General features: G+C 34.1%; 1 protein-coding gene across 1 annotated transcript in view; it reads right to left on the bottom strand.

Moving 5' to 3' along the window:
* The window catches only part of LOC143224855 (fasciclin-1-like), a 56,488-nt gene that overhangs the window by 1,866 nt on the left and 33,127 nt on the right, over positions 1-21,495 (bottom strand). Inside the window, exons 2-12 of the mRNA XM_076453223.1 lie at positions 17,472-17,619; positions 15,757-15,866; positions 14,167-14,348; positions 11,497-11,629; positions 8,972-9,122; positions 8,031-8,214; positions 5,509-5,662; positions 4,767-4,899; positions 2,349-2,496; positions 1,604-1,775; positions 43-157 (exon numbers count right to left, since the gene is read on the bottom strand). Of these exons, the coding sequence (XP_076309338.1) occupies positions 43-157; positions 1,604-1,775; positions 2,349-2,496; positions 4,767-4,899; positions 5,509-5,662; positions 8,031-8,214; positions 8,972-9,122; positions 11,497-11,629; positions 14,167-14,348; positions 15,757-15,866; positions 17,472-17,619 (1,630 nt within the window). The remainder of the gene's footprint in view (positions 1-42; positions 158-1,603; positions 1,776-2,348; positions 2,497-4,766; positions 4,900-5,508; positions 5,663-8,030; positions 8,215-8,971; positions 9,123-11,496; positions 11,630-14,166; positions 14,349-15,756; positions 15,867-17,471; positions 17,620-21,495) is intronic.

Below are 21,495 nucleotides of genomic sequence, written 5' to 3'. Positions count from 1 at the left end.
TTGTGTATGGAATTATAAATTATAAGGAAGCGAAATTACTACCATAACCGTATCCTCTTTCAATCGTGAATTCTCCGTTTGTTGTTTCAACGTTTCCACGTGTTTCTAAATCCCGTGACGAAAGCTCCTCTCCTACCACCAGATGGCGATCCAATATCTAAAAGTAAAAGGAGAAATTGTGGCAGTTTATCTACATGGTTATTTGTTTTGAATTTCGCGCAAAGCTACAGAAGGACTATCTGCGCCAGCTGTCCCTAATTTAGTAGTGTAAGAGTAGAGGGAAGGCAACTAGTCAACACCACCCACTGCCTACTCTTGAACTACTCTTTCACCAACGAATAGTGGGATTAACCGAAACTTTTTAACGCCCTCACGGCTGAAAGGGAAAGCTTGTTTGGTGTGACAGGGATTCGAGCCTTGTTTAAAATAAACGGGAAACAAATCATTTATTTTTATTAGTATGATATGCAACGTTACAGATAATATTGTTTATTTAAAAACTCATTGTTATTGTGGACGCTTTGGTGACTTTAATAGTGCTTGTTTTTTGGAGGTTAAGGAACTCCATACATTTATATACTTGTAAATAGTGTGCCTTTTAAACATAATAATAATATATATATATATATTTCAATGAATTTAAATAATTACATAATTACGTAAATAATTAAATGAAGATAAATGAATAAACAAAATCATGAGGAAGGACTGCATTAAAAACAGCAAATCCCAACCTCTGATTAATTATATTGTAACCATACATTTTTAAGCCATAAACAAAATACATTAAAATTAAACAAAATACGTTGCATATTTTTAAAAAAACGATCCTAGGATACAAGTTACAACTTGGGATTATAAAATGTATCCTAAGTTCTGGAGGTGATTGTACAAAAAACAACAACTGATAAACGGTATATCCCAACCACAATGTGGGTCCTACTTCCTCAATCACCTTCAAAACCTAGGATACATTTTATAATTCCACGTTGTAACTTGTACCCTAAAATCTTTTTTTACAATATGCAGCATATTTTGTTAATTTTAATGTGTTTTGTTTATGTCTTAAAAGTTATGGTTATAATATATATATGTATGTATTTAAATAATATCCTTGTAAAGTAGCCTCATTTGTATAGAAAACTCTTCACATATTCTTCAATAAGCGTAATTACATTCTTCATGTGTTATTTAGAATCTTCATACCGGCTGCTCGACTTTGTGAAAAAGTGCAAATATTGTTTAAGCTATAATAATTAAAATACATAACTATCTAACCAGATAAAATTTAAATCCAACGTTATTTACCTTGTCGTGGGTAACTGTGCTTGAAGCTTTAAAACGTGAAGGCAAGTATTTATGCAAATGATATAACAGTTACCTAATTTGATATTTTCTATCCTTTATTTATTGTAATAGGTTATTCTGAAGAATTATGTTTGCCAATATGATATAACAGTTACCTAATTTTGCATTTTTTATTCCTTATAATGGGTTATTCCAAAGGAATATATCTGCCAGAATGATATAACAGCTACCTAATTTTGTATTTCAAGACAATAAAACCATTGCAGGTCCTCATAATCGATTGATTAAACACTACCTTGTTCATCTGGTCACTGTACTCGTCCATGTGCAGTCGTTGGTGCTCAGTAAAATGTTCTTCCTTTAACTGCTGCCACGCCTGTTCGTCAGGTACGAAAAATGTGAATCGTTTTTTCTTATCCATCAATTTTTCGTTCCAGTTATTCATCAAACCTAATTCATATGTTTCTCTGAAAAATAAAATGAAAAAGTTATAATTATCTATAGCATTTGCTTTCCACTGTTAATGACCCCCCTCCCCCGATTTCTAGATCTTTAGATCTTAAACGCTAAAATCAGGGATTCGATTCCCTCTGTAGACACAGCAAATAGTCTGATGTGGTTTTGCTATAAGAAAACATATTCATGTACAGTTAATTTTCAAATGTCCGCTATATTATGTTTATAGTTTTCTGTAAATATTTATATAATTGAATTTAGTCATTTAGACTAAAGTGAACAACCGTTATGGAAAGAAGCATGGATTGTATTCTAAACTGACCAAGAAAAGCGAAGAAAAAATATATTTACTTTAAATTTACAATCTCATTTGACTAAGTGTGTTTAGGTTTAATTTTTAATTAGAATTGTCCAAAATTATTTTATGACAATTTGATCGGGGACAGTTTTAAAAGTAATTAGTTGCTTTACAGTTTTTACGATTCTGAAAGATCACAAAAATATATCAGAAAAACTGATTGTCGTTAACCCTACAATATCCGAGACTATCCATACCACATAATAAAGCAATAACTAATAGTTACTTTAGATCGGGATCGTTGGCCAGCTTCTCGCTAATTACTTGAAAAGGCATGCCCAAAACTTGGTCAATTATATGGACGATCCCATTTGTCGCTCCAATATCAGCTTGAACAGCAGTTGCATTGACTCCACCTCCATCTACAGTCAAGGCTGAAAAAAATAGTTTTTTAAGTAAAATAATATATTTTATAATCAAATAAAGTAAATGAAATTAGGCAAAACATACTCAATAGTACTAAAAGAGATAATACAGGGTTCATGTTAAATCATGATCAAAGAACGTTAATGATGATACTGTGAAGCTTACCTAGAATGAACCTTAGATTATAATGCTCTAAGTTACATAAACCACAGTTCGAAAAAAAAAAGGCTTCATATTCAGTTAAACACTCTTTTATATAAACAATAATTTTAAATTAGATATTATGAGGTTGTTGTTTGCATTTTTTTTAATACGGAATAAATTCCAGCATACCCTACACCAAAATTAAACAGGTTAAGTTTAGGTAAGTATTCAAAATTCTACAAGCTGAGCACTATCGAAATGTGAAACTTCCTTACACAGCAGCAATATGATGGACTATAATAACCTGAGAGCTATCAAGGTTTTTTATTATTATTATTGTCTTTAACTGATTTTTCACTTACGTGTTTTTCTCGCATCATGGCTTAAATTTAGAATTACTACGAATTAACAGAGGTGCAGAATTTTGTAATTCAAGTAACATTAAAATTGTGTCATTCCACGTAAAGAAATACATGCATTAGGTTTAACATTATATTACTAAAAGCCTGATAATTAATGTTAATTCGTACACGTTATACATTAGGGCTACTTGCACGGGCAAATTTCCAACAATAAAATGCTACAACTTTTAAGACCAGTTAAGTCCAGACTATTTTATAACCACCCTTAGAAGACGCAACTTCATAGTTCTTTCTTAAGTTTTCTCTGTTCAAAATAATTCGAGGGTGATCAGCTCATAATAAAAGTTATTTGAAACAGTAAAGACAAGATGCAAGACACGTTTGCGATTAAGCCTAAAGCCGAATTTATTGTCATAAGCCCTCAAAATTCCTGGGAGAGAGAGGAAGGGTACATCATGCTAAAGTATTGACTTATTTCTAAAAAATAAATAAATAAATATTCAATCGACATAAGAGATACTACTTTGATTTTTTTTTCTGTGAAAGGAAAAATAAACTGAAAATATTTGAAAACAAAGAGGTAGAAGAAAGGGCGATTGGCCAAATTAATGACTAGAAGACAATATTACAGTTCGTATTGAAATAATATCTCATATTTTTTACCAAGTTCAAGTTAGTGGAGTCGATTGATTCTTTTTTTTTCAGTAATAATACTGTAAAAAGTTATATTAAAAAGATCCATTATTTACACGAAATTTTCTTACAAATAGAGTGGTCAATCACACATGTTAAAATTTATTTCTGTTATAGTCTTAGTTCTATATACATTATTTTTGTACACAAAGTAGCCTTCTTTCTGGACAAAGTGCAAACGTTTGCCACTGAACATGTCCACCCTTTTAACTGTGGGGACTTTATAATATTATGGTCAATCCAACTTTTCAGTCGTAAGAATTGGCAGTGTGTGGTGATGACTAGTTGCCTTCCCTCTAGTCTGACTTCACCCAGCCAGACATTGGTATATTTGTGAACTTAAAATACTAAAAATTGGGTTTTAGTACCAATATTAGGTGGACTATCTGTGGTCTATCCCTAATTTATCTGTAGCTATCCCTAATTTAGTTATCTGCACTAGCCATGCAGATAACTTGAGGCTTGGAGAAATCAGCAAGGGGGGAATTCAAAACAAACGAAACATATATTTTTTTTCAACCCACTGACATTAAAATTTGCCAGAAGTGACAAAACAAAGCTACAACTCAAACACTAAATTCAATATTATCTTCCAACAGCCCTCCTTTGAAAGAAAAACAAGAAACACGTGATGTTGCCTAGAACCAGTAAATTTAATAAATTATTCTCTACAGCAGAACTTTCCAATGTTTTTGCAATCATGAGCTCCTCTCTGTCACTTTTCCAGGTTTTTGTTATCTATATTATATTTACAACATATTTTGAACTCATTATAACAAGGAAAGCAACTTAACTGTCAAGAGATTTACCTGAGTTTCTATTTATTGTAAAAAATGGGAAGCTATTAATATTTTACTACTCATTATAACCCTTGTCTCTTGAAACTCTCCTTCCCTCCTTGATTCCAAAGTGGAACATATTTCACAGTTTGGGAAATCACTACTTATTAAAAACTTAAGTGTGGTGAATGAAGAGAGACTACAATGCAGGTTTTTAAAATCGATTTTAAGAGCTCCACTGGAGTGATTTCTGATAGATTTCTGATTGCTAAAAACAGAGAGAAAAAAAAAGGAACATACTTCTATTTCTGTCTTTCCCGACCACACGGAAGTACAAGTATCGAAGATGGTCTGCAGCTAAATGTTCCGTGATTCTTCCATTCCTGATGTCATCTGTTGACACAGACTTCATTACCATGTGTAGTCTCAGCAACTATTGAGAAGACAACAGTAAAGATTAAAATGTCTGAAGTATGACCACTTAGATAAGGTCAAATCTGGAAAGGACAGAAAAACGTACAGAAATTTGATTACTGTAAAATATAAAATAACGAGGTTTGAATACAATTTACAATTCCTTTGGTGATATTTACTGATCAAAATTATTAAGACAATTATTTACTAATATAAGGTGGATCAGTGGAAGGTTTGATGGCTTAATCACTAAAATTAGAGATCTGGTCCCTGTTGAGGTTGCAGAAAGATGCCATATTTGGATTAGACCAAAGATAATATACTATAAATACTGAATTTTCTTCTGTAGATCATTACATTATGCAAATTAAGTGTTTGATTTTAATACTGATAAACATTCACATTTCTTCCCATTTATATATTTATGTATATTTTTACATAAGCCTCATAAACAAAAATCTATGAAGCACATGACTAAAATGAGGCATGTTCTTTAAACACTTGTAAGCATTCTAGTGTATATACATATATATAAGCACGATACTGGTATAAATATACGAGGTGGAAACTTAACTAACACAAGTAATACAGACAGGTTAAACAGTAATTAAGACCATAATATGCTTACATTTGTGAGGGCAGTGATGTTCCCTTTTAGAGTCTGGACATTTTCTAACATTCGAATAGCTTTGTTTGTGGGAGCGAACACAGTTTTCTCTTGTCCAGTGATCATTAGTTCAGACCGAAACTCAGGAGAATAGTTAATAAGTTCTGCAAATTCACTGTAAGTATACAAGTTGTATAGTTAACCAGTTACAGAGTTCACTGGAAATATACAGGTAGAATAACCAACCATTTCTGTAAGTTCACTGGCAGAATGAAAGTTGAATAATAGCAAGTTTTACAAGTTCAGAGAAAAGATACGAGTACAATAACTCATTGGAAATATACAAGTTGAAATAATTAATTGCTTATATAAGTTCAGTGTAATAACTAACCATTTCTATAAGTTCATTGGAAAAATGAAAGTAGAATAATTAACAAGTTGTACAAGTTCAAGGAAATATACAATAGAATAACTAACCAGTTATACAAGTGCACTGGAAAAATGCTTTAAAAACGAAAAAATACTTAAAACTATTGCATGTATTTCAAAAGTTGTGATGTATATTAACACAAACATTGTGTTATTTCACAAAATCAAAAATTGTTTCTTTCCAAATACACACTTGTGCAAACTGTAACACAACTAACTGTTATACAAATTCACTAGAAATATAGAAGTGATTAACCAGTTGTACAAGTTCACAAGACACGAACAAATAGTATAACTGAATAGATCTATGGGTTCACTGAAGTACAAAAGTTAATTAACCAGTTCTATAATCTCCTGGAAATAAACAAGTTAAATATATGAGTTGTATAAGTTCTCTAGAAGTATAATCTGTTCTACAAGTTCATGATTGAATTTGCTTAATTATAATTATACCAGTTTTGTACTTAGCCAGGTCTTTATAATTATATATCCTAATTAACTGAGTCATTATAATTGAAATAAATAATTGTATAATAAGTAGGTACTGCAACCTTGTACAATTAATTAATTTTTATCTGTTCATCAAATTAAGCATGGTTAATAATTTAAAAAAATATTTTTAATAGAGATAAAATGTAAAGTACCTAATTCTTTACAGTGGAAATGTTTGAAATAATGAATTAACTTGAAGTATCTCACAATATCTCATTTATAGGACTAATCTCAAAGCCTATAGAAAAATAGAAACATTAGAAAAAAAACAATTTCTTTTTATGTAGGTATTAGCTCTGATATGGGAACTGTTTTATTGAAGCTACATGCTGTAAGAAATAATAAATGTTTAAGTCTTCAATGAGCCAAAAAATCTAGGATTTTATGTTTTATACTGTTAATTAGAAAATGCCTTTATAAAAAACCAATTCCAGTATAATATTGTATGTATTTGAAACAAACACCCTATAAATAATGAACAGAAACTACTAGAGACAATATTTGTTAGCTTTGAAATAAAGCTTTAATAGTTTTAGGTTGTGTACTGTTTTGGGTTTGTGAATAATTTTGAAAACACTGAAAAATGTTCTACTAATGGTTTCAAAACAAGTACATAAAAACTAGTTTAAGAAACGTTGTCACATGCAGTGTTGCAAAAGCTGTGTTCTAATTTAACATAAATATTGTGTTAATGCCCAAAAAACACAAATTGTTTTTTTCCAAATACACACTTGTATAAACTGTAACACAACTCACTGTTTTAGTGATGTGAACTTAAAATATGTTTGTGTTATCTAACAACACAACTGACATGCCCTCCCAAATTCAAAACTGTATTATTTGAAGACACTGTTATGTTGTTAGATTGTATTTTTGTTACATGTTTGAAGACTGTATAAAGTTTAACATAATATTGTTCATCAACTGACACATATGTTCTGTTTTATTAACCCAGGAAGTTGTGTTGTTTTTAATTCCTATTTTATGTTGTAGGCATTCAAACAACAATTGTGTTCATTAGCTGACAAGTGTGTTCTGTTCTGTTAGCCCAGAATGGGAAAGTTAAAGGGGAAAGCCTCTGAACAAATAAACGAATGCTGATTGGTTTTCAAAAACAAGATCATAAATCAACCAAAGAGCTTAAATGATAAATGCTATATCATGCACAGGTACAATGAGGTCCCTGGTGAAAACAAAAGAGTCAAACCTATTTTGAAAATTAATTTACAATAAGATTAACTATGATATCCAAGGAAAGTCTAAATACAAAAACATCTTAACATAATTTTCTTGAAAGGGGGCCAAAGGCTGCCTAGATGAGCCATCTTTTTTAACCATTAACATAACTATACAATAGTGTGTTGTCTGTCAGTCAGTAGACCATAAAAATGACGTCACATATGCCTTGCAATTTGTACTGCCACAATGTTAATAAAACACGAGCATACCACGAATCACAGAAAAAATTATACATTCTGTAGACTACAACACAACATGACATATAAAGTTAAAAAGCAAGAAATAAAAATATTTGTTACTCTTAATTTTGGTTTTATCTAATCTTGAAACAGAACACTTTTAGGAACCACACAGAAGTATGTCTAGTATATTAGTCTACTTACGATAGCCTCCCTTGTTTTTCCTTTTGAATAAAATCCCAGATGGTAATGTTGATAATCATCAGGGGTGCTTCAATAAGATGTACAACACCATTCTTGACCGGAATGTTAGGTCGAACAATCTTCGAGAGGACCACTCCTTTACGGTGCCTGTGGTCACTCTGAAGGGTATTGCTCTGGGCAAACACTTCCATAGGGAATGGAAAAAAAATATATATATATAAAAACTGAGAAAATAATAGTTTGTCTGTTAAGATTATTATATTCTTGGTTAGCAATTGTAAAAATTCGGATTTTATGAGATGATTGAACTTTGACTGAAATGATGTTCTCAATTCCAGTTCATAACATAAGTAAATGTTTCTTTTGACTTAGAGCCTCAAGTAAACCACCATACTGTTAATGGAACAGACAAATAACTGAATAGGTTTACAGTACAAAATATGGCTAATGAACTTGAGTACAAATGTATATTTGTGCCTGACAATTAGGAAGTGCTTTAACTCTAGAAAGAAACGACCTTATAACAACAAACTCATATTTTTGTTTAAGTGGACACTCAACAATTTGATTTACAGCTTTTCCAGGAGTGTTCACCTAAAACACAAATCATAACTGACTTCAAGAGGTCCTAAAAAAAACTGCAAAACGAAACGTTGAGTGTCCAAGTGAAGAAAAATAACAAAGTTAGTATTACAAGGTTATTTATTTATAGTGTTAAAATGTCTCCTATGCACTACCAAAGGTAAATAATGAAGTGCTTTTACATGCTAACAACTTGTTCGATATTTTTGATCACAAAATTGTTAACTTGCTAATCAATATTTATTTTAGATGAATTACTTATTTCCTACTGTAAGTCCAGCTTAAAAAACATAAATGCTCTTGAAACTACTGATGCATCAAAATGTCTTCCTTTTACTTTAATTAAAAAAATAACTTACATATGTATCCATTTCCTAGACTGTTTGTTTGATTAACCAAAGTCAACTCCACTTTCAGCTCTGCTGGATCATAAGAGTATGATGGATAGGGTTCTGATCCCATAGTTCGAGTAAAAAGAACCTCTTTTGGAATGATGTGACCTTTGATTACCTAAATGAGAGATATTATCTTTAATTACAAAGTCGGTGATGAATTGGGGTTTGTTTGTGAGTTAATTAATCTTTTTACTTCTGGAAGATCGTGTCAAATTATAATTATCAAATTGTATAATCAGATGACTACAGGTTATTTTAATCTTTTCCGAACACATCTTTACTAGTATGATGTCATCTGATACATTATAATTTGTTAATTCCAGATAATAACTAAAAGCTACACATGGACTATCTGTACTAGCCGTATCTAATTTTGAAGTGATAGAATAAACTGAAGGCAGATAGTCAACAATTAAATACCCCAATAATCATTAATAATAAACCAATAATTAAACCTATTCCAAACACATTTTTACTAGTATGAGATCATTCGATATATGATAATTTGTTTGTTCCAGGTAATTTCTTAGAGCTACACAAGGACTATTTGTGCTAGTCGTCCCTAATTTTGAAGTGATAGAATAGATGGAGAGCAGGTAGTCAACAGTACCCATTCTGGAGCCAATCTAAACATATAGTGGAATTGGACCATCACTCTTATAATGCACGTACTCACCGTACTGAGTTTGATTCAACTCCAAGGAAGTGTGAGCCGTAAATCCTGTAACTTGCATCCTGATACATTAGCCACTAGGGCACATCTGGCCTCTTAAAACATGAAGTGGAGTGTATAATTCATGTACCTAGTACTGGCTTATAATAATATAAGTACAAAATGTAATAGTCTGCATAAATTATATTTAGAAAAAAGAAGAGAAGTTTAGTAATGGGCTGAACGAAAAATTCACATAAATAGGTATCTATTTATATGTTGTATTTCTTGCAAAGCTACACAACAGCATTTGACACCTTCCATCCTTAATTGTGAAGTGGTAGACTAGAAATAAAATACAGATGGTCAGCACCACCCACTGCCAATTTTTGAGCTACTCTTTGTCAGACAAATAATGGGATTTGACAGTCACTCTTATAATACCACTGGCTACAAACTGGAGAGCGCAATTGTTTTTGGTCAATGACGGGGCACGAACCATAGAACCTCAGCTCGCCAGACCGCTAAATTAAACACTGCGCAGAAAGTGACCCTTAAATAAAAAGTATAAAAACAATAGGAGAACTTTCATTTAGTTTGTGTTTTATAAATCGACGTGATACTTTTTTCCGTGTTTTTTTTTTAATGTATTTCGTTTCGATACAGGCAGGCTTCGTCATATCGACAATGAAAATCAACACAGTTTCGTGAATTCACAAATATATATATACATACGTCACTGACTGTACGATAGTCCTTTCTCACGTGGCAGTATAACTTGGAAACAGATGATTTTTTAAACAGAATTACCAGAGCATGTGTGCTTTCTTTTAGTATCTAACCAACTGTCACGTTTATTTGACACTGCTAGCTAACGTCCAAAGATTCCTGGGTGGAGTAACTTCCTCACTGGCCCGGCACGGCCAGGAGGTTAAGGCATTCGACTCGTAATCCGAGGGTCGTGGGTTCGAATCCCCATCACACCAAACAAGCTCGCCCTTTCATCCGTGGGGCGTTATAACGTTAACGTTCAATTCCACTATTCGTTGGTAAAAGAGTAGCTCAAGAGTTGGCAGTGGCGGCGCCTAGGGGGGCTTGAGCCCCCCAAAATGTGCCAAGTCCCCCTCAGCCCCCCAATATTGTTACCTACATATATTCATAAAATATGGAAAACACAATCGTCGTTATTGCTTAACAATTAACATCAAAGAGACATAGATCTGTAGAACTCAACGTCTTCATTAAGATAGTTAGCCTGATAGTGACCTTACTTTTCCTCAGAGTGTATTAACTTCACATGCGATAATTCGTTTCTGCTATGTAAACTATGTCTTTATGTTATATTTCTTTTGATTTGTAGCTTTACTCTTAATGGTATATTAAATGTTCAATCTAAGCTAATCTTGATTTTCTTTATTATTATGTATTACCTTGGGTGGAATTTAGGTGAGCTTCCTCTTTTACATATACGTATATTTTCATAAACAGATTATTTCTAATTTATAATAATGAATTATTAATCAGGGTATGAGTTTTCAATGAAAACTGCATTGAAAACACAGTTCAAAATTGCACACCTTTCTGAAATGTACCTTGGTATTTACATTATTATAATTTGCCATCTATACTTCATATTGATGGCATTTTGGGAAGCCCCTCCACAGTTTACCTCGGCCCTCCCCCCCAACGAAAATATCATGGCGCCGCCACTGAGAGTTGGCGGTAGGTGCTGATGACTAACTGACTTCACTATAGTCTTACATTAAATTAGGAACGACTAGCGTAGGTAGCCCTTGTGTAGCTGTTCGCGAAATTCTGAAACAGAAAATTTTCTCACCTTGCTGTCGACGTCCAGCAATGCGTTTATGTTCTGTTCGTTTCCTTCCCCAACAGGTAAAAAGTAGGTGTGGTTTCCAACACGAGTGAACAATTCGACAACATTTTCAGATCGAACACGTGATGCAAAAGCTCTAAAGAAAATTTGCATAAGACGAATTTAAAAAAGGAACTTTATAGTCGAAATAGAAGTTTTGTTATATTAAAGAAATTATCTCTTTCTCTTTTATTTGAAAAATAAATTTATATATAAATATATAGGGTCAAAATACACGAATCGTAAATACAAGTTGCTTTTGCTTCGAGAAATATTTAAGTAGCAACTGTCTAAATTTTAGGCGCGGCATAATGGCTCATAGAATGCCTCTGAGTTTTTCAAGCACAGAGTTTTGGCTCATAGCTTTGCCATCAATTGACCAATTTAAGATCTTATTAGAAATTTTGAGCTCAGGAAATCAAACCTTTTAGATTTCTGTACGTGAACACGCCCAAATCTCAGAGTTTAATTTATTCTAACTCTGTCTAAAATAATTTCAATTTGAATTATTCTGATGAGTAAAGATTCTGATCTGACGGCAAAGATTCTGTTGAGTAATAAAATAGAATCGGATATTCGTGCGCTTCACGCTTGGTATTGTTGGCGCACAAAAATATAGCTTATAAAAACTAAAAAGACAAAAAATCTCGTAGATGAATTTACTCTAACCTTCTCTAAAATAATGTTAAGTGTCGCGGGTATTGAGGATTCCATCTAATTTTTTTCTGGACTTCAGGCAGGTAGTATAAATGTCAAGAAAATCCAAAATCCTTTTTCCATAACACATTTTATTTTAGACCCGCCTGGCCAGGGGGTTAAGGCACTCGACTCGTAATCTGAGAGTCCCGGGTACGAATCCCTGCCACACTAAAACATGTTCGCACTTTCAACCGTGGGGCGTTATAATGTGAAGGTCAATTCCATTATTCGTTGGTAAAAGAGTAACCCAAGAGTTGGCGGTGGGTGATGATGACTAGCAGCCTTTCCTCTAGTCTTACAGTGCTAATTAAGGGACGGCTAGCGCAGGTAGCCGTCGAACAGCTTTGCGCGAAATTCAAAACAAACCAAACTAAACCATTTTATTTTTAAATAACTTTTTCTGCATTATCTAAAAGAGAGGGTAAAAATAGCTTTATAATGACTGTTCGTATCCGTGAATTCATTAACTTCATTAATCGATTTCCCGTTTCTTGTTCTGAGCTGTGTTTGGTTTTAACAACAGGTAGCACTGCCTTTACATATCTTTAATATCTCGAAATGAACAAAACTACTAAGGCACAGCAGGTAATAATAGCACGTGCCCGTATGGTTCACTGGTAAGAAAACGGCGAAGGGAAGTATAAGAACAAATTTATGTGATGTGTATTTCTTCACGGATAAAAGGAATACAAGATATTACCAAGTGTAAAATCGTCAAAGTTACAACTTTAAAAGTAGCGAGCGGCAATCGTTGAAAATCGAGTATAATTCGAAATTTTCGCTAGCACTTTTTTAATAAATAAAGTTTCGTAATACACAGAAGGAGTTCAATACTAAAAAAAAAACGGTCTTTGTCCGATGTTCCTATAAGTTACAGCTTATACAGCAAGATTTGTTTTTTTTAGAACAGGTACGACATTTCGATCACGCAAGTCGATGTCTTTTTTTGTTTTCTTTGTAGTTAAATACAAAGCATTACAACTCCGCAAACTTACGGCTGTGACGCTCGGGGTGGGGTGTAATCTATACCTCACATACATCTTGGATATTTTTCTGTACACCGGTTAATCTGTTTATACAGCCAAGTATGTACAGGTACGTTATAAAACTTCTAAATCCAGTAGAGAATTTTATAATTCTATTATATTTGTCCTGAGTGTAGATTACTTGTGTTTTGAATTTCGGGCAAAGCTACTCGAGGGCTATCTGCGCTCGCCGTCCCGATTTGAGTAGTGTAAGACTAGAGGGAAAGCAGCTAGTTATCACCACCCGCCGCCAACTCTTGAGATACTCTTTTACCAACATATAGTGGAATTGACCGTCACAATATAACGCCCCCACGGCTAAAAGGCCGAGCATGTTTAGTGCGACGGGGTTTCGAACCCGCAACCCTCAGATTACGAATCGAACGCCTTAACCCACCTGGCCATGCCGGGCCTCTGAGTGTAGCAGTACAATTTAAATGTTTATCACTGAATTTTGTATATGACAGAATTAACACTAGTTTTTAAATAACCACTAAGAATTACGGCAGCTTAATTGCAGTGGCCACCGAGAGGAATCGAACACATGACTTTAATGTTATAATTCCATAGACGTACCGCTGTCCCACGGGGTAAAGAATAGTAACAGATCTTATCTGGTAACTAGATGTTTTTCTTTTACTTCAAACACTGTAGACCTTAGTACAAAAACTGTAGACCTTAGTACATAAATTCCTAACAAAATATTTTAAAATTTTCTAATACATAATATAATATTAATTTTTTGTGCGAAACCGGAGGTCTAAAAGAGTACAAATATATTTTTACAAAAACATTCACATCTTAGTACATTATCACACAAAAATGTGTTTTAAACATTTCAGTTCAACCTTTTAACACTTTAATTTGAAACAAGCGTGACATTTGTAAACGAACAGAAACCTATACTAACCCTAAGTTTTCTCGAAGGTTATATATGCTCGGTTGAGTGAGAAATTCCCAGGCGTTCGGTGGTAATTGGGTGTTAGAGCTATAGAGATCTAATACCTCATCGATGATGTACAGCTTTTGTTTTCCATCGTTCACGAGATACTCACGTTCCTCGACTACTTTAGCGTTGTTGACAAAATAATCCTGGGGAAAAAATGTAATCAAATACATAAATGACAAACATATATGTTAAAATATCCGGCTCGCCATTCACTCTCTTATCTTTTCACACTTTTATATCTGTCTATCAAAGGAATAGCATATGACCTTGAGACCCTTACAGTTCTCGGACAATTCAACGTTAGAAATATAATTCACTTTAAAGAACGCGAGAACAAAGATGGCGGTAGAGCATGGAATTGATACGTATTGAAATAACATATAGGAAGTTCTCTTGTGTCTTGGGAAGCACAGTATCTCCTCATATTATTGGCAGGGAAGCACAGTATCTCCTTATATTATTGGCAGGGAAGCACAGTACCTTTGTATATTATTGGTAGGGAACCATGGTACTTTCATATACCATTGCCAGGGAAACACAGTACCTTAATATACTATTAAACGGGCTAAACATGTCAAGAAGGATTTAGAAAGAAATTATCTTACGCTTTTAAAAATAAATTTAAAAATATCTGTGCGGTTATTTATGTGCTTATCAGAATATACTGCATGTCATTATATATAACAAAATGAAAACTGAAACCAGAGGGAGGAAAATCTAATAAAACTATGGTTTTCGTTAACAGCTAACGTCAAAAGTAGAATGGAACAGTGGTCAACCAATCATACTACAGCTCAGAATGGTCTGCATGCGTTTTACCAACCACATGGAATTGAATCTGCGCCCAAAGATTTCAGTGAACCACATAAACTTACCACCGATCTACAAGGTGATGAGTAATAAGAGAACAGTGTGTTTGTTTCAGAATTTAACGCAAAGTTTCACCAAGGTTGTAAACACATAGCAGTCATTAATTTAAACTAAGAAGAGGGAAAGTGATTGCACCCACTAGAACCTTTAGTGCTATTCCTTCTTATAACGTATTCTATAAAGTGCAATGCATTGACTGTATGAATGTACTAATTTCTAAGCCTTGTACAGCCTAAAAAAGAATTATTTGTTTGAAGTTAAGCACAAAGCTACACAATGGGCTATCTATGCTCTGCCCACCACGGATATCAAAACTCGGTTTATAGGAATGTAAGTCTGTAGACATGCTGCTGTGCCATTGAGGGAGTGGGGTTCAAAAGAAAATTGGACTTCTATTTTTTCCTACTATTGTTTGTTTATTTTGTTGTTATGCACAAAGCCACACGATGTGGTATCTGTGTTCTGCTCACCTTGGGTATCAAAACCCAGTTTCTAGCAGTGCAGGTCCGCAGAAATACCACTGGGGAGCAATCTATTGTCAAGCTCATAAGGATCAGATGAGGCAATCAAAAAAATAATGTGAAATCTTTTATACATGACGAGTCTAAGTTTTTTTTTCTTTAGCTTACCTTACAATTAAATCAAAAATTTCAAAGCTGACAATGAAGTTGTGAAACTTACTTTTTCGCCCGTTTGTTTATTCTCTTTGGTCGTCAAGTACAAAGGAGCGTTTACTTGACTGTAGGAGTTGACGACGTCCGGAAATAAGTTTTTTGTGACGACAAAATTAACTGAAATGAAAGGAGAAAACAAAAAGAAATTACTGAATGAACACGACAACAAGTTGGTCGTGCGAACACAAAACCATCCTGTCTACATATCTATCAAAGAACATTCATAATACTTCACCTGTTTTTATAGGCTGAATATCTTTCGTGAGATTTGAATGAGCGCAAAGCTGCTCGGTGAACTACGTATGCTATGACTACCGCGAAGATCGAACCCCAAATTTTGCGTCATACGCCCTCAGGTTTTGTAAGTCTAATTTTTTTGCTTTTTTTAATGAATGGATTATATGCGTGTGCTACGTTGTTCTGACAGTTTTACCTGACACAAAGGTTTAGAAAACTACTGATCTTCGTTCAAAGTATATTATGTACAACATTTAAAAAGTTAGGCCTAAGATGAAACTTAGATCTCAGTATTAATCCAGGAATACCAAAGCAAAATAATTTCGGTTTATGTGTGTGTAATGGAAGGAAGGAGTTAGAATCTTACATCACTCGACCTACGTAACATCCCTTGGCGCAGTCTATTTTCAACAATACCTATTTTCTATTTTCACCCTGCCTCTTCTTATCCGGTGTAGGGATGCCACTTTTAACTACCCGTCGATTATCTTAAAAGATATTTCTTGACTAAATAAAACCAACGGTGAAAGCATAAAAATAAATTATATTTGATATTTAAACGTGCTAAAATATAAAGAGTTTTTATACGAATAGTTCAACGTTTTCATTGTAATTCAGAGTAAATTCTTTTATCTTGTTTTAATTTTTCAACATTATTACGTTTCCTTCCAACAAGTTCGGTCGTACTGAGATTAAGGACTTGGTTTTAGCGTTTTAATTAAAACCCATCTTTAAAAGTTAATAAGTCGTATAAATTAAAATGGTAAATGCAAAATGAAAGAAAAGAATTAAAGATATTTATATGTAAACAAGTAACAAAGATTATACTTTAGTTGAATGTGTATTTCATGTCAAACCTGGTAAAGTTATTTGTAGCTATCATCAAGGATGAATTTAGGTCCAGATGGAGACTGGAGCAGAAGAACAGCATCCCTCTCCTAATAAATTTAAGTGTATATATTGTATAAAACTTTCAAATTTTCTTTTCGTTGGGAGGCCCTCAAGTGGTCAGTGTTCCTTCTGTCCCGTCCCACAGGGTAAGCAGCCAGTTAGCAGCACCATACCTCCCGCAGTATACGCTTAGGGATCGATTGTTACATCTACAATGCACCCAACCACCCACAACTTGTATTACAGGAAATGTTGTGGTATCAAAGGGACTATAGCTCAAAGCTATACCCCGAAGTCAACCCGTGCCCTCGTTAAAAAAAAAACACAATGAAATCCGTGTCATTGAACACATTAGTAACAGCAATAAAAGGTATTGTCCGAGGTCAAAAAAGGAGAAACTCGCCCAACTTCTACAATGAAACGTTTGTTAATGGTGCAGAAATAAAAATTTAATAATGTTTTCGCTACATATTGGAAATATTTTATCTATTCTTAACTTGTTTGTCCATATTTTGTGTATTCTCGACTTGGTAGTTTATATTTTATCTATTTTCGGTGTGTTTGTCCAGGTGGCCAATCAACCTCTTTTCTTACCGACATAGAAGGTGGCTAGCCTGTTTTGTTCTTCATCAGTAAACTGCCGGGATCTCTCGAACACCTGGTTTGTCGGAGCAAATACTGTGACCTTTCGTTTCTTAAGTAACACCTGGATGACCTCATCTTTTTTCACAAGATCCAGAAACTGGAAAACAAATTTTAAGTTTCAATTTCTCGTGAACGAAAACTGTGATCGAACAAAATATTTTAACAAAGCAATAACTAATACAATATCAATAATACAACATAAACACACTGCCCTTGATCAAAGATAATAATATTACAAATTGATTATGATAATAATATTACAAATTAATTATGATAATAATATTACAAATTATTTATGATGAAACATTTATCATGAAATAATCTAAAGCTAATTTTTGGTAAATACATAATTTGTTGTTTTTAGCACAAAGCTAGTCAATGAGGTATCTGCGCTATGTCCACCTCTGGGAATCAAACCCTGGATTTTAACGTTTTAAGTACATAAACTTATTGCTGCCCTGTCTGGTTACGTATAATTTCCATATATGAGTATTCGAAGCACCACCATGTTCGAAATACCATATCTTTTTATTTATATGTTTGGTTTCGATAGATAGATGGCGTAAACGGTTCTTCACTTATTGCCAGATGAAGAGAAGACAATTAAAGTTTTGCACTGTTTAATATTAGTTTGAGACCTTAACCGCGGGGACCACGCCATTATATATCTATATACTGTATCTATTTAAATAAGACGAAAAAAATTCATGGTTTGAATCTCAGCTTTATCTGAAAACTGTGCTAAGCTCACAAGACTTTCAAAAATGTGGGCTTGGCTATAACTGAACCTCTTTCGCTATGCTAAACACCAAGAGTTTTCGTTGTTTTAGGCCCAGTTATATCTGAAAACTATATCACACACACATACAATATTGCTGACTATCGAAGATTTATCTTGTTTAGGTTTTGCACAAAGTTGTACGAAAACTATCTGCGTTGGTTGTCCCTAATTTAGGAATGATAGCTTAGAGGAAAGGCAGCTAGTCAACATCCCGTATCTTCAACTCTTGGACTACTATTTTAATAACCTTTCTCAGCCTAAAAGGGCGGGCATGATTCAAACCTAAGACCCTGAGATTGCGAGTCGAGCGCCCCTAACTGCAAGCTGACAGACTAGACAGCAGGATTATTCTTATATGAATGAATAGTTGGATTTTACTGTCTCTTATAATACAAACACAACTAAAGAGAATTTTACTGTCTCTTATAATACACACACAAAGAAAGAGGATTTCACTGTCTCTTATAATACAAACACAACTAAAGAGAATTTTACTGTCTCTTATAGTACACACACAAAGAAAGAGGATTTCACTGTCTCTTATAATACACACACAACCAAAGAGGATTTCACTATCTCATAATACACACACAAACAAAGAGGATTTCACTATCTCATAATACACACACACACCCAAAGAGGATTTCACTGTCTCTTATAATACACACACAACCAAAGAGCGGAGGGAATTTTTGTAATAACGGATCACGAGCCACGAACCGTCGGATACACAACCCGAGAAGGCCCAATCCGGCCACACCCGAACCAGACCTTCGGATAACAACAACACCCCGACCCAGAGAGTACTTACAGAAATTCGCTATACCACCTTTTTTTATAATATCTTTTTAGATTTCACAAAGCTATAGTGAATTATCAATATTTAATTTGGGTTGGATCGTTTTATTTTAACACTAGTTCAGAACGAAAATTTTAAGGTTGTACAAGTTTTCTACTTGTTATTGGATAATCGAGTTTCTTTTTCTGTTGTTAACCTGTTTTATCTTGATTCTACGTGCTTTTGAATGTCACAAGAGACTTGTACGTTTCTACCAAAGTACCTTCCTTTTCTTACTTCAATAAAATATGTACGTTATCAGTTGTTATAAACATGTTTCCGTTATTACCGAGTATTACTGAGTAAACGTCCGTCTTCTACTCAGCTCAGGTGAAAATATAAAGTCAGACTGATACTGATTTAAATCAACTTCCTCGGTATTCTTCCCTAAGTAAGCTATTCAAGTATTCTTCCCAAAAGTAACCTTCTCTAGTATTCTTCCCTAAGTAACCTTCTCCAGGATTCTTCCCTAAGTAACCTTCTCTAGGATTCTTCCCAGTAACCTCCTCCAGTAATCTTCCCAAGTAAGCTACACCAATACTCTTCCCTCACTAAATATCTTCAGTATTCTTCCCTAAGTAACCTCCTCCAGTATTCTTTCAAAGTAAGCTACTCTAGTACTCGTCCCTTAATAAATTTCTTCAGTATTCTTTCTTAAGTAACCTCCTCCAGTACTCTTCCCTAAGTGATCTCCTCCAGTACTCTTCCCTAAGTGATCTCCTCCAGTACTTTTCCCTAAATAACCTCCTCCAGTACTCTTCCCTAAGTAACCTCCTCCAGTACTCTTCCCTAAGTAACCTCCTCCAGTATTCTTCCCTAAGTGACCTCCTCCAGTACTCTTCCCTAAGTAACCTCCACCAGTATTCTTCCAAAGTAAGCTACTACAGTACTCTTCCCTTAATAAATTTCTTCAGTATTCTTACAAAGTAACCTCCTCCAGTATTCTTCCCTAAGTAACCTCCACCAGTATTCTTCCAAAGTAAGCTACTCCAGTATTCTTACCTAACTGACCTCCTTCAGTACTCTTCCCTAAGTAACCTCCACCAGTATTTTTCCAAAGTAAGCTACTCCAGTACTCTTCCCTAAGTAACCTCCATCAGTATTCTTCCAAAGTAAGCTACTCCAGTATTCTTACCTTACTAAATTTGTTCAATATTCTTTCTTAAGTAAGCTTAGATTTTATGTTCTACCTGACGATCTCTGATTCTTTGGTGTTTTATTATTATTATTATTATATTAAAGTCTTAGATTAAACATTTCTCATTTTTGATATATAAACCTACTTCCCCCAGTGGCTCAGCAATATATTTGAAGGTTACTAACGCTACAAATCGAGCTTCAATACCCGTAGTGGCCATAACCCCGATAGTCTGTTGTTTTGGTCTGGAATTAACAGCAAACGACCAATAACAAGTATTTAATCTTGATTTAATTTATTTAAATTATTCTGAAGCTGACTTATAAGTAATTATGAAGAATGATCTTGTTTATGGGTAAGTTATTACTTCGGTCTGACTGCCACAGACATGATTTATAATACAATTTACGTTAACTGGTATAAAATCTTTAAACGCTACCGGCGAAAATGTTTTCGTTTAAAACCGATATAATTTGAATTTGTCGACACTTAACAAAACTGCTAAACAAGATGGTTGTGTTATTTACATCTCAGAATGGCTGGTATTGGTATTATAATTTTTACTGATAAGCAGAGAACAATGTTTCGACCTTCCCAGGTCATCTTCAGGTAAACGATGAGAGTTTGCAACTGACCGTTGCCTGTCACATTTCTTAGAGACGAGAGTATAAACGGATACGGGACTGTAGGGGGCGATGCAGTTGGATTTTGTTTGTTTGTTTGGGAATTTCGCACAAAGCTACTCGAGGGCTTCTGTGCTAGCCGTCTAATTTAGCAGTGTAAGACTAGAGGGAAGGCAGCTAGTCATCACCACCCACCGCCAACTCTTGGGCTACTCTTTTACCAACGAATAGTGGGATTGACCGTCACATATACACCCCACGGCTGGGAGGGCAGAGCATGTTTAGCGCGACGCGGGCGCGAACCCGCGACCCTCGGATTACGAGTCGCACGCCTTACGCGCTAGGCCATGCCGGGCCCTTGCAGTTGGATGTTAGGTTATTAATTAGTATACAGTATAAAGGTTTTATATATCATATATTACAATATAAACAAACGTAAAATCAAAGAAGCCCTACTTACACAGCAACTAAAATTAAACCAATACAAAGGAACACCTTTATATCTCTGCTTTAAACATGTTAATACTCATTCCAGCCGTCCTGAGATACATTTTTTATTTCGAGCGGATATAATATTTATAGTGTGGTCGAAG

The sequence above is a fragment of the Tachypleus tridentatus genome, chromosome 9 (assembly GCF_004210375.1).
Source record: "Tachypleus tridentatus isolate NWPU-2018 chromosome 9, ASM421037v1, whole genome shotgun sequence".
Taxonomy (NCBI): Eukaryota; Metazoa; Arthropoda; class Merostomata; order Xiphosura; family Limulidae; genus Tachypleus; species Tachypleus tridentatus.
Note: the sequence above shows the minus strand (reverse complement) of the source record. Positions and strands in the feature narration are given on the sequence as shown.